A 14736-nucleotide genomic window follows, 5' to 3' on the forward strand; every position below is an offset into this window, starting at 1 on the left:
CTCTTCCACCTGTGTAAAACTGACCTCTCTCTACCAAAAATCATTTTTTTTCTATATTTTCTTGTTTCAATGACATACAATTCCATGTCCAGGTACCTCTGAATCTCTGGTTTCTACTTTTAGCCTTAGATATCAAAGTTCCTAATTGAATTCATGAGATAATTTTCTTTCCTTATTATGGTCTTCTATTACCCTTTCTCATTTCTCTGAGATTTATTATCTAATCTTTGCTTGCCAGTGGCTGGAATACATTTGCCATTTGCTCTTGCTCTTACATTTGTACTTACTGGGTACAGTAAGAAAGATATGCATTCTAATCACATTCATTCTTAAATGACTTTGCTAACATTTTTCATTCATTTTTTACCTTCCATCCCTTTTGGAATGGAAATGAACAATGCATGTCTGCTTAATCAAAACCAGGCTTAATCAATCACACTTTTTTAGTGTGTAGATATATATATATATATATATATATATAGATATATATATATATATATATACATACACATATATGTCATGGCTTATCCTCTCTAATAGAGAAAAAATAAATTTGAGGTAGTAGCATATCAAATAAATTATGGTGATGCTGTAGGGCCTGTAATTTTTTACTCTACAGTAAAATGATAATGAGATATATTATTATATATTATAATTATATATTATAATATATATAATAATAATTTTTAATAATTTTAATAAATTATTTAAAATATTTTTAATAAATACTGTGACAGTTTTGTAAAAGTACTTACCTGTTCAGCAGAAAATATCCAAGCTTTTATGGGACACTTTGAGACACCTCACTTATTTCTGACTTCTTTCAGCATGTATCTTACTCTTCTGAGGTATTCAGAGTATATGTTTTTATAAAATACACAACTGTGTAATGAGCCTTAAGGGGAAAATCCTAATTTTACAAAACAAGGGAAAGAACTGTAGCTTCATCTCTGTGTCTTTTTTGGAAGAAGTTTGTCTTAACCAGCTAATAAATCTCAAAAAAAAAAAAAAAAAAAAAGTAATTTTGTGTTTAAAAGTTCTAGAGCAGGCATGGTAACATACTTTAATACTGTATCTTTTTCATAACCATAATGAGTTGACATAGTGTGGTTGCCTGGAAAAGAGCGTGTGTAAGGAATCAGTATACACATTATTTGTTCAAAAATACAATTTTCTGCAAGACAGCTCCATCCAAAAACTGGACAGTGGTGGTATTTAAATATCTGTGCAATAGGTGCTACCAGTGTTGCGAAAACTAACACTCATCAGCTGTGTCTGTAGGCACTTATGATAAAGTTTGCTCCTCAGTTTTGTACCATATTTATTATAAAATTATTGCTGTCATTGGTTTTTTTCTTCTACTACCAAGTAATAGTGCTGAAACATTCAAGATGTATAGAAGTAAAATAACACACTCTGCTCCTGCCTATAGTTTTCCCAGTCAACACTGCCTTTCAGGAGAAAATACAGTTGAAGGTGATAAAAGAGGGGTTTCCAGTATTTTCCAAGTTTAGTCAAAGAATGAAAAATATATCCCAAAACAACAAGCATCCAGAAAAATGATGCTCAAACAGCTGGTTTGCTCCTTTTTCTTACCAACAGTTGTGTTTTTCTCTCTCACAGTCTCCTGTTGGCTGTTCCACTTTGCTAGAAACCCTCTATTTTCATGGGTACATCTATTTGAGACCTGTGTTACCCACTGCTTTTGTCCTTCAGCGGCAAAATCTCTTTTTTGGTTAGCTTTTTCCTAAAGACACCTCATCAGAGCTTCCTACCTCTTTTTGCCCCTCTTTCTTCAGCCTTCACTCTAGTAGGCACAAGGAAACAACTCTTGATTTTCTTGCAAGTAATCCTGTCATTTCCATGGCCCTTTTGGGCAGATATTCCAAGTTTCAATTCCTTCTTCTGAAACACCCATTTAAAAGCTGATCATTATTATTCCTGACAGGACCACATAAGCATCCTATACTGAGATACTAAAACTTTATTTCTCCTGCAAAAATGTTCCTGGTGTGTCCTAGGACCACAGTTGCTGTACAGTGCCACTTTCCATCAGTGATTCAGAAACACCTCTCTTCTCTGCTTCTGACTAATGAACACTGAATTTAGGAACAGTGTAAAAGAAGCTATTTGCAGACCTGGGACACACTGTGCTGAAGATCCTGGCACAGCTGGAGCATCCACCAGACACATCACCTAAGGGCTGCCCAGCATATCTGGACCCCAACACATGATCCATTGACAATCTCCCTGCATCCATGCCCCTGCTCATAGTGCAGCAGTAGTGGTCACTGTCTCCTGAGTAGACTCTGAGGATCTTGAGGAATCTTTCCCTTGAAAGCTCTTCCCTTTTTCTCAGTTCTTTTTGTGCACAGATTTATTTCTGTTCCCCTCTCCTTTGATGTTTCATGCCTTCTGAAAAGAATATAGTCATTCACAAGGTCTTAAGGCCATAAACACTTCAAGGCCATAAACACTTCATTTTAAACTGTTACCCTTAAAGTCTTTGTACTCCCCCCAGTCCAGCGTTAATTTTCCTGGGTTACTCGCCTTGGGTTAATTAGTTCTCTGTGCTCACTGCCCACAGCTTTGATTTGTTTTAGAGGTTTCCTTAGTTGCTCAGAAAAAAATTTCTTCTTTCTGCATGTGAGTGAAATGTGAAAATGGTCTTCAGTATTCTGCAAGATTATTAATTCAGGAAGATGAAAATCATATTGTCGTTCTCTATGGGGAAACCTATTATTATATCACCATTAAGTACTGATTAAATATACATTGTCCTTGTATAAATATATTATGTTAATAGTCCTTCCATGATCTTATAATACTTCAGGATTATTCGAAAACCAATACATGTAGAAAATTCCATTTTTAGTTGATAATGTATTAATTTTCCTCTACATCCTCAGTCCATCAGATCACAGGTACAGAAAAGAGATTGTGGACAACATGCTTTATGAAACATAAATATGTTTCATAAATACAATAGTATTATTATTATAATACATAAATTTACAATACATACATACATATTATTATAATATTATTACAATAATACAATACATATTATTACATATGTTACAATACATAAATTATGTATGAAAATCATTAAGTTTTTAGAGGGACTCATCCTGATACATCCAGCATAGAGCAACCTGCAGAGAAATCTGGGTTAATAGCACTGAAGTCATGGAGTTACCCACCACTGAGTGTTCACCCTGCCATCTCAAAGGTGCAAACATTATCAAGCAACTTTTGTTGCTCCTATTGCCAAATTCCACTCTGTTAACAGAATCTGAGCTGCTTTGAAGCTTCTTCACCTTTCTTTCCCAAAAAGTTGCAGTATACCGATGCTCTCACTCAAACACAGGTATTTGGGTGGAATAATGTGCCAGTTCCTGTCATTCTTCTGTGAAACACATCCAAAGCAGTCTCAGAAGTGGAAACCCTTGGAAAGAATTATGGGACCTGTGGAAGTCATGAGAATTGGTTGGGGTTTTAACACTATAGCTTGGGTTTGCCAGGTGACTGGTACATAAAATTTGAGGAAACACAGCAACAATATGCAACTGGTGGCATGTGATGAATGTTTTACCAAGTTTTGACAGAGCTGAAGTACAGAACATAAAATAATGAAAAGTGCAAACAAGCAGTCTTTGTTTAAATAATACGTCTGAATAGTATTCAGAATAAACTTAAATTTACTCTTTCATTTTCAGCCAAATAAAACCATACTGTGTCATTTGAGAAGACCTACATGGCTTCACAAGTGCTGTTTATAATTTTTGAGACTTGTTACCAATGTGGCTGGTGTACGAGTGAAGTACAAAATTCTTTATTGCCAAAATATTTTTTTCACTTTAAGGGATAGAACACCAGAGACTCATTTTACATTTACAATAATGTTCACAAAATTAAAACATTAGTAACAGTTAACTTTGAAATAGTAATTTTCCCAGCATTTTAATGATGTAACACAGGAACAGCTTGAAGCCTGTGATAGTTTTCTTAAAATGCAACAGGCTGGTTAAAAATGCAGGAAACTGAGAAGAAAATTGCCCTGAAAAAGAAAGACAATTGGGTAAATAAATTATATATATAAAAAAAATCTTTATAGTCTCTTTGAATAACTTGATCAATTTGATTTTTTAAAATATTTTATGCATGATAAAATTAATTAGAGGAAATTCTTTATACTAAATTAAAGGTAGATGTGCTGCTATGCAGAAAGAAAAAAAAATTAGGATTTCCCATTTCTTGAATGTACTGATGAGGGACTCAATCCAGTCCCCCAGGAGTAGAAACCAGAGAAGAGAAGAAAGACCTTCTCTGCAATCCAAACTACTCCAATGAAAGTCTTTGAAAGCTACAAGTCTGCCAAATTTGGCTGCAGGTAAAATAATATAAACAGTGCACAAAGACTCTCTTGTATGTTTTCTTCAGTTTCTTGAATGTAAGCTGTTGGTTTGTGGTAGGTTGATCTCCTTCTTTTAGCTGCAGATTTTAATGTAGGCTTTAGGTTTGAAACAATAGAAACATCCTTAAACAAAGAGAACCCCCTGCTAGTCCTTTAAAATTTCAAAAACTAAATAGGATTCTGTTCAGCTACATTTTTTTTTTCTTGAAGAGAAACTGATCAAGAATTGTAACAGCCACATACACATTTTTTTGGGGGGAAATAATCCTGTTGGGCAAATACATAATTAAAAAATTTACAGTCAAGGGTATGACAATATGACAACACCATTCTCCTGGTGAACTGCAGTCTGTGGTGAATGGGAAGCAAAAGAGAGGAGTGGGAATTCTGTGAGGACTGTAAAGCTGGAAGTTTAAGCTGTGTGACTAGTAAATTAGATTTAAAAATTACTCTCTTCTTCAATCTCTTGCATCCCAGATCACTGTCCCTCTGCCTCTGGTGTTTGTGACAACAGATTGAGGAGCTGAGGGAGAGTCAGTGCTGGGGAGCATCTTGTCCCAGCTAAAAAGCATGTTTGTGACATATGGCCATGCTCATGCCTGCTCTTCAATACAGTGACAATTTAGGGTGCTAAAAGCTTCCTCCACCAAGTGTGGCCCTGCACTCGCCAGGTAGGGTGGGGAAGGAGCTGTCCCTGTGCACCCACAGCATCCCTTAGGGCTTCCCAGGAAAAAGGGACTTGCAATGCACCAAAGCAGTCCTCTAAAGCCAGGTGGCACAGTGTGGAAATTGTGCAGAGAGAAAAGGGAAACCCAAACAGGAAAGAGGGGCCTGATACCATGCTCCCAATATGTGGCATGCAACTTGTCCACCCATGCCAGGGACTGGCCAGGCCAAGGTGATAACCTGTCCAGTTCTTAGAGAGACAACAGAGACCATCAGAATGAGCTCAGAGCACAAAGGAAGGTACCACAGAATCAATTAAAAAGGACACAAGCTCTCTTCTCAAATAATCTTGGTGATGTTTAATGAACTCTTACCCCAGGCACCCCTTTTTGTGTGGCAAACTTGAATAGCAGAGCTTTTTAGGGTAACAGAGCTTTGTAGACAGTAGCATGTCATTTTTATGGCAGGTGCTGTCTTGTGTCCAGCAGTTGCTACCCAAACTCTCACAAATAAAATACTGTGTTGACATAAACTATCTGCCATGTGCAACTATTTATACATTCTCATGGCATCCAGGAGATATGAGGGCAGCTGTTTTTCCTTGAAAATCCCTTGGCACTTACCAGCAGCTTTGACTCAGCTTTGTGAAAATGAATATTTAAATGCAGCCCAGTTTTCTCCCCCTTTGGAGCATGGATGGCTACTGCAGACTCACATATGAAAGAGAAAGCATGTTTTGGATTCCCCTAAGTCATCACCCTTTCACTGGTGATTCACTGCTTGAAAGGAGAGGAAGGTAAATCAGGACTGTTTATATGAGCTGTCCTCCATTTCTCTGGTCATTTATTTATTTATTTATTTATTTATTTATTTATTTAGCCCGGGGCATTCTCAAAGCAGTGGAATGCAGCTGGACTGACAGCAGCCAAAGCCTGAAGCTTTTTCTCAGGCTCTGGGCTGTACTTGGCATCTGCATGTTTGGAAGTAGAGAGGAGAGATGAGATGGAGAACCTTCATCCACACAAAGATCTCTTGTGCTTAAGCAAGGAAGAGTGAGGAAGGGTTCATACTGCCAGCTTCGGGGCGTGCTAGGAGAAATCATTGGGTAATTCAACCCCCTCTAGCAGGGCAGACTGAGCACCCATCTAACCACCTCCTCAGGTCCTGGGGTGGTTCTCATCTGCCCAGCTTGGAAGCTTTCTGATCTCTCAGTCTGTTGGTGCAGCAAAGGGCAGTTTAGGAAACAGCAATACTTAGAGCAGGCACTGAAATCCATCAGTTTGTTTATGCAGTTGTCTACACTATGATTTAATTGTCATCCTGCATAATATGTCATCTGCAGTGTGCTGAAAAACTAAATTCTCCTTTTAAATGCACAAAAATACTGTAATGGCAGTTAATTAACCCAGATATATATAGCTCCATGCTTCTGCAAAATGTGAGCAGACTGTTATAAACTACAGCTACAACCCTAAGCAATTATATGGTTTAGGTTTTTTTTTTAAAAAAAAAACCATGGGACATAGCACAACACTTCTCCTGGACTCCATCAATGAAGAAGCTGCATTTGTGTTAACTCAAGCATGGAGTGATGTGATTTTGTTGTTGTTGTTGTTCTTGCTGAAGCTAGGCAAGACATTTCATGTTATAACTGTCTTTGGATTATTTGTTGTTACTGATAGAAGAACACCTTTGTGTGTGTTTTAGCTAACATTAGGCAAAGACAGGAGGAAGCTCTTTGAAGTCCTGGGAGGCGGAATAATTTTTAAAATGCAAACTTTTTGCCACCCAAGATAATGTAGTCTTGGATCAGCAACAAAAGCTTTCCTGACTAGGAGCAGTTATTGAACAGACTGCTAACTGAATTCTGGCCATTTTTTTGAAGTGAACTGAAATAAGGCCAAACAATGAAATTTTTTATAAGGAATTTAGAAAAGCATCCATTATTTTATATTTAAAATTTAAATGCACTCTTGGTAGGAATAAACACCCCATGATTATTTTCTGCTCAAAACCTGGCACTGCCAGAACTGTCAATTTCAGCATTTTTCAGGCAATCTGAAGGTCTGTATTGTGCTTCCTGTTCTAGAGTGACTTGTGCTTATTCACAAAAGACAGTATTTTTGAACCACTTTGTCTGAAAAGTTCACTCCTCCTTAATCCCTTTGTCATACTATACTCCATTTAGCTTTCTGCTTATTTTAACTGATCTTTCATGTTACTGGATCCCTAGAAGCAGAATTTAAGTAATTAAATAGATATTTTGAACATAGAAATATCCCTGCTCAGCCGTGTCATCTCTCTACAGCCTGCATTATGGTGCTGGAAAGAGATGTGCAGAAGCACATTCTCCAAGAAGTTGTCTGAGGCCCTGAGGCTTAGGCAGATCCTGTGGTCATTGATAAATTCATGGGCATCAAACATTATTTAGGATGGCCAGCATCAGCTAGTGACAAGGGAAGATGAGGCCTTTGCAGAAACAAAGATAACCACTGACAAATGATTCCTCACATTACCAACCTGCAAAGCCAGCACATGGCAATTTTTTAGGCCACATAAAGTGGCAGAAGTCTAGTGTCTTTCCTTTCTTTCTATTCCTGGAAAAACAGTTGATTATAACTGGCTCTAAATTTGTAAAATTTTCTCTGAATATCAATTTCATTGTAGCAATACAAAAAGATTTGGTTTTCAGCTTTAAAATACATTGAAACAAAGAGGAACTCAAAGTAGTTCTATGTTGCAACACCGATTTTTAGAAATTAAGTATATTTCTATCTTTCTAATAAACAAGTTCTGTTTGCCCCAAACTGGACACCTGAGACATGAAACACCATAGATGTGTATTGCTTTATCTTAAAAACATCTTCAGAGTCCAAGAAACACTCGAGTGAAAGATAAACTGTATTTGTACAAATAACAAAAAATAATAATATTTATAGAATAATTCAACATGTATTTTCATTTTCAGCATTCTGCCTTGTCTACTCAAGCAAAGGTCTCATTTTTCTCTAAGCTATAAAACAGAAAACAGGGATCTGCAGATGAAGAAAAGTATTGCTTTTATAAGACAGATCTCCCCTTCCCCTCGACTCAGACCCAGAGTGATTAGGCAGCTCTATTTACCAGAGCTTTCCTGTCCCAGCTGGTAAATGTGCTATATTGCCCTCTGTTGCTTGTCCTGCATTTCTCCTGCCAAGGAAGATCTACTCTAAAAGGATGAGGAAAGTTTCCCTACTCCTGCTAGACAGCAAAGACTCTGCTCACTCCTTCTGTAGATATTTTTGTGTTTGGAGAAAACTAAAAATCCTCATCTGGCATTTAAGGTTCAAATCTGGGAGAAGTATAATCCTGGGAAAGAAGAAACGTTCATCAATATTTGAGGTGGGAAGGCTCATTTCAATTTCCTGTTCTGCTGAACTTCTCAGTGCGCACTGGAAAGCCACTGAAAGCTGATTACACACAGCTGTAATAAAGCTGGCACTGGCCCTTTGCTTTTTGGCCTTTTTTCAGTCAGGAAGACTATGATAGCTAGAGCTCTTGAACAAGCACAGAACCCCTTCCCAATCTGAAAGAGACTCAGTCAAATTGAAAACTCTGAGAGTTGCTCAGACCCTTACAATGGTGGGTACTGCACAAAGTTGTAAGATTTTTTGTGTTTCTTTGTTATACTAGCATCTAGTGTTGGATGGTGCATCTCAAAATAATTTCAACTCTGAGAAATTTGTGCTGCAATTTTGCACAAGGAGTAGGAGTTTTGGGCACCTGAGTCTTTTTACAGAAATCGGATTTCCATCATTGTTTTATGGGGCTCCTGAAAAAAGCCAGCTTCTTCCTTCTTTTTTCTCTGACTAGCAGTCATCTACCAGTATGATGAACCAGTCTAGGGTCAAAAACTAATTCCCCCCTCTCAACATTTTATTTCATCATTATTTACAGAAATAAGATAACATACACATTTAAAATTACATACAAATTATGTCTTAGATCTATATCTCAACACTTGAACTTATATTTAACTATTTAATTAATAGAAATAGAAATTTTAAGAGGATGAAACAGCCTATCAAAAAATTAATGTCATATTGAAATATGTTTTATGCCTTTTTAGAGATAAGAATATTTATAAAAAGCATATTTTATACTAAAAAAATCCACTTATCACATTCAAAAATTTTGGATGTACCACTTCAATTTTCACACATATGCATCACTTCATTTAACTCCAGTGATTATTGTTTATATCCTTACTGCTGAGAGTGCTGCTGGCCTAGATATAAGGGTGGGGATTATTCTCAAGCAGTACAAAGTAAATGCTGATTACCTCAATCTGCCAAATTTTTTCTGGAAATGTTATACTGCAAATGTACCCCAGATCAGAATTATGTATTAAGTTCTGTTTTGCATTACTTGATTATGTCCATGACAGAAAATGATTACTGTGACCTCCCTAGTGGCTACAAATCGGAGGTATTGTTTTTCAGTAATTTATTTTGTCTGAAGGATGGTGTAACTTTGTCATATAAACGATTCTTTTAGCACAATTTTAAAGGAAGCATGCAATCTAGTGTTTTTCAGTCTGGATAATGACTTGAGGCCTTGGCTTAACCTCTCCTGTGTTTCTATTACCTCTAAACTCTAAGAAATGGTTATGAAATGTCACATACATACCCTGCTATTCAATTTGTGCTCACAGAGGAAGTCATTCCAATCTCACAAAAGAATTCTGAAACATCGTCTATCAGCCTGTGAAGAGTTTTGAGATCCTTGGCAAGAGGGAATAATAGGATTGTAAGGTCCTTTGTTTGTTTTTAAGATTCTTTAAATATCAAAATAGGGATTGAATTCTATTTATATATTGCAGCAAATATAGCACAAAAGCAATAAAGCCTTTTAAGCAAAATATTTTATTTGTACTTTGAAAGTAACAATTTGTAGACCTGCTGCCTTTCTATGGACTATTTCAAGTCCTATTCAAACCAAGGGCATGACTCCCCACCTTCCAGGGTGCTTGCATCAGGACTCACGGGAGTCTCACAAACCCCGGTGACGTGTTGGACGCCGCACATCACTTAGAGTTAATTGAAATTCAATAACTGATGACAGCATTCAATACCATTCCAGAAATAATAATGCAGAAGGGAAGAAGGGTTCCCTGCTGACTGTGCACCTGAGGGGGCTCAAGCACACTTTTTCTAACCACCTAGAGCTAACACATTTGAGCTGTGCTTGCTCAAATGTATGTATGTTATATAACCCAACAGAACAATACCAGCCCAGCAAGACCACTGTTTTCTCCCCACATACTTTCCAGTTCACCAGCAGCACAGGTTGTAAGTATGTGAGCCTAGCAGAAAAACCCTTCTCTCAGTTAGCAATTATATTGGCTCTGATTTTTCATGTTGCCACATAGTTTGTCCCTGTACTCAGCTTTCCTGTGATTTGGGATGCCTCACAGGCCTGTCCAACTTGTTTAAAAGAGGTATGAGGGGTTATTTAAAAATTTTAGATCTGAAGCATGACTTCAGTGCATGAACCTGTGGTAAATCTCAAAGAACATCACAGGTAATAATTGTGATTAGAGCCTAAAAACCAGCACATTTTCCTTGGAAAAGTCTATGAGCACAAGCTCAGTATAAATACACACCTACCCTGTGTGGCCTTTGAGGAATGACAATGTGCTATCACAGCAACAAGGAGCCATTCTGACTGCTCTCCTAAATGAATGTGGGTTTTTTTATTTTTTGATGCAGCTTACATATGAAAATTAGATTAGAGTTTTGAAAATGAACACCTGTGGGAAAAAAAAATCATCCTGCTTGAATTACATAATGTGTTTCATATAAGAAAAAATCATGAAGACTTCACTTCTAGTGTTTTTGGTTTTTTTCCTCATAATTTTGATATTTGTGAAGTCACTTTTTCTTAGGACAAGTAGATAAAACTATTTTTTAGTGTGAGGGTTGATTCTGCATCTAGTATCAGTTATTAATTCCTAATATGTGGGGCTTACAGGCAGATCCAGAGAAGACTTTAGATTGACCATAGATACCTAACTGATGATGAACAGAGCACATTTTCACATCTGTACAGGAAGAGATGAGGGCCCTATGTCTTAGACACAGCCAGGGTTAGATGGTTGCTGAAAGAGTGTTTTTCAGCAACCATCAGTTGTTTCAGTGTTTTTCAGGTTTCAGTTTTTGCTTCTGTGTCCTTATCTTTGTCATTTTCCACAGTTTGGGCTGTCATTTTCCAGGTTATTCTAAAACAAAGACATTGAGCTTATTCCCTCTCTCTTCTCAGTCTTACTCAAAGTTACAAAATATCTCTAAGTTGGAAGGAACAAATTGTCTTGATTGCCCAAGTTTTTTTCTTCCTTCTGTTTCTCATCCTCTACCGTGGAGTCATTAAACCATGAAAGGAGAAGGAAACAAGGACACCTCCAATTGCAAACTGTAACAATTAGGAAGCAGGAACACCCCAGTTCTAGAGGTTACCTAAGAAATTTTTTCTTATCTTTTTCCTACTTCTCCTTCCCTCCTATTTCCCTCCCCTCCCTCCTTGCCCTCCCCCCAACCCTCCGACCCCTTCCATGTCTGTGCATCCTCTTTCACATGTTCATTTTGCTACTGGTATTGATTCAGGACCAAACTTCATCAGAATAATTTCAGTTAAACACAATAAGCGGGTCAGTGACATTAAGAGAGGATAATTGAGATGGTGCTTTGGGCAGTTAAGAGATTGAAAAGAAAGGAGATATATGAGGATTGGTTTAAAATGCAAAGAAAAGGGCTGAAATATTATTGCCAGCGTTATTTAATTATTTCCGATAATAACAATGCAAAATGAGGGTACACTAAATATAAACCCTTATCTTTAATTATTAAGCCTGTCCTGTTCTACTTGTACTGGAAAACCTAAAATCAATGGCAATGAATCCCAGCAGCGATCCAGTTACTGCCAGAGAAGGACTGCATAGACGAAAGGAGGGCAACGTGCTTTAAAAGACAATACAAGAGAAAGTAATGCAATTTGAGTGGGAAAAAAGGAAAAAAAAAAAAACAAGCGAGGTTTGTTTCCTTGTCTGCCTTCATCCTGAGCTCACATTAAATGATAGACTTTTCTTCTCTCTGCATTCCAATTAGACTGTGCCAGTGGGCAAGCGGGGAAGGGAATGTTAATGAGGCAGCCGGGGAGCGGGCTGGGAGCCGGGGCTGGCGGCTCCCCGCTCCCGGCCGCAGTCCGGGGCAGTGCGGCGCGGCTGCCGGGCTGTGCCCCGCCGAACGCGCACTTGACCGGAGGCGACTGAGAGGCTGAGGAGGGAGGGCTACGGAAAAATGTGTTGTACCGGTCCGGGGAGCGCTTTTCGCCCCGTTCCTCGTTCGCGCACCGGCGACGCTGCAGCGCCCGCCAGCCCCGCGCTCCGAGGCCGCGGAAGCCGTCCCGTGTCGGTGCCGGTGCCCCGCGGGCGGGGACCCCGCGCTCCCCGTGTCCCGCGCCGGCCGGGGGGCGGGGGCGGCGGGCGCGGCCCCGTGACGGCCCCGGCGCGCCCCGCGGGGCAGCCCCGCGCCCCGGCACGCGCGGGCACGCGCGCGCGCGCCCGCCGCTCGGGAGGCGCTGGGTCCCCGCTCGGTCCCGGCCGCGCCCGCCGCCGCCGCCGCCGCCGCCCCGCGCTCCCCGCCGCCGCCTGCCCCGCTCGCCGGCGGCGCCCGCCTCCCCTCCCTCCCTCCCTCCCTCTCCCCCTCCCTCCCCGCCTCGGCCGCCCGCCCGCACGCTGCTCCCAGGTAGGGTCCCCGGGGGTCCCCAGCTGCGGCGGGCAGCGCCCGCCCGTGTCGGGGGCTCTGCTGCGCTCTGCAACTTGTCTTCCTGCGGGGGCTGTCCCCGCCGCCGCCCCGCGCCCCACTGCGCTCCCCCGGCGGCGGCCGCCGGGGCTCTGCCGAGCAGCTGTCAAACGTGCTGGGCGCTCGGCGGCGGCGGGGGGCGGCTCGCCCGCGGTCGGTCCCCGCACCGAGCCCCGGCGAATGGCATGACTCTGCCTCCCGCCCGCCCCCCCGCCCCCCCGGCTGCGGTGTGCCGTAGTGAGGCGAGGGGTGGTTAAACCCCCATCCTCCCATACATACGGTTTTTATTTTTTGTTCCGTTTCGTCTCCGGGCTTTCACATCACGGAACAGGAAAGCATCTGATGCGCCGGCTCACATGCCACTTCTGATCATACATTGCCTCCTTGCACAGAGCAGGATCGTTGGGAAAGATGGAGATACAATAAGTTGCTAGTACTAAAAAGTGCTGCGGAAATCCAGTGGTTTCCTTTCTCCAGTGAAGTGACATATTTTCCTCGGGTTTAAGTTGAAAGCGCTGCTTGGCGGAGACTGACTGTGGCTGAGAGTGGCTTTGTGTTTTTCTTGCACCGTTAGGTTTTGCAAAGAGCAGCGATGAAGAAGAAGCTGGCACTCTCCGAGATGCAGTTGGTTCTTCTGGTTTTATTGGTGTGGCTACCAACAAGGTGAGAGGATATTTAGTTTTGTTGTTCAGTGTGAACATGTATGTTACAGTCTGCTAAGGGTAAGCTTGTGTGAGGGGTTATAAAAGTATAGTATGTAGTAACGTAATAAAAAATTCTTTCTTAGCTGTTTGAATGCAGTATTACATAGTTTTGGGAGCAAATGCAGTAGAATGTAGTTTAGGGACTATAAAAGCCTGATCTCTTGTCCTTAAACGGTTTGTGAATTGATGATTTATTCCACCATTAAAATAACAATTTCTTTAAATGCCTTTTTGGATCTTAAAGACTTGAGTTACTGCATGACTGTGATTCTGTACCATACAAAATGGAGAAATAGATTTTTATGAAGTCACACTGCAAATCACTATCCTTAAAATAATGCTCATATATTTATTAATATGGGCATGCCTTTTTTTTTTCCTTGATTTTTTTTTTTTTGGTCAGACATAATAGAATTCAAAATGATGCTTAAGCCTTAAACCTCTAGGTGGAGATAGCATACAACTTCACAATCACATATAATAAAACAATAGCATCATTTATTAATCAACTTTTCTTATGTTGTGTAAAGTTCTCAATTTCTGAAGTGACAGGATAAGAGCAAGTAATTTTTATTACATTATACTTTTGTGTTACTCACAGTCCCTAAACACATAATTAATTGTAGTTTGTAACTTTGATTTACTTGCAGTAGGTCTTGTCCTAATATGGTAAAGATTGTATGCCATATAATGCAAGTTTCCTGTGATTTAACATGTCTCCAATATTTTTGTTTGTTTCCCAGCGAACAAAATATTTTCTGAAACTATGTTTTCTATTTCACTTTATACCTAACTATGGTGCAGTATTAGTTGAGTCACAGTGGGCCAGATCCTGCAAACCCTACTCAAGTGAGTAATCTTACTGACGTCAAAGAGACTATAAGCGTTATTAAGGACTTTATGCCTGAGTAAAGTTTGCAGGATTTGACCCTAATTTGATGTAATTGTATTGATCTAATATTTTTGGTGGAATCTTGAGTTCAAAAACTGTTGTACCTCAAAAAGAAGCTTAAAAATGGCAGAGACATACACTGGTAGTCCATGAGTGCAATGATACATTTTACAAACTGAAAAGCAACCGTCCAGTAATTGCAACTAAGAAAAAACTGGC

At 39.9% G+C, this 14736-nt stretch overlaps 1 protein-coding gene across 1 annotated transcript in view; it reads left to right on the plus strand.

Moving 5' to 3' along the window:
* Window positions 1-12823: 12823 nt before the first annotated feature.
* Window positions 12824-14736, plus strand: part of GABRA2 (gamma-aminobutyric acid type A receptor subunit alpha2) — a 58418-nt gene continuing 56505 nt past the window's right edge. Inside the window, exons 1-2 of the mRNA XM_050973679.1 lie at window positions 12824-12864; window positions 13496-13584. Coding sequence (XP_050829636.1) covers window positions 13514-13584 — 71 coding nt within the window. The 5' untranslated portion in view covers window positions 12824-12864; window positions 13496-13513. The remainder of the gene's footprint in view (window positions 12865-13495; window positions 13585-14736) is intronic.

The sequence above is a fragment of the Serinus canaria genome, chromosome 4, assembly GCF_022539315.1.
Source record: "Serinus canaria isolate serCan28SL12 chromosome 4, serCan2020, whole genome shotgun sequence".
Classification (NCBI taxonomy): domain Eukaryota; kingdom Metazoa; phylum Chordata; class Aves; order Passeriformes; family Fringillidae; genus Serinus; species Serinus canaria.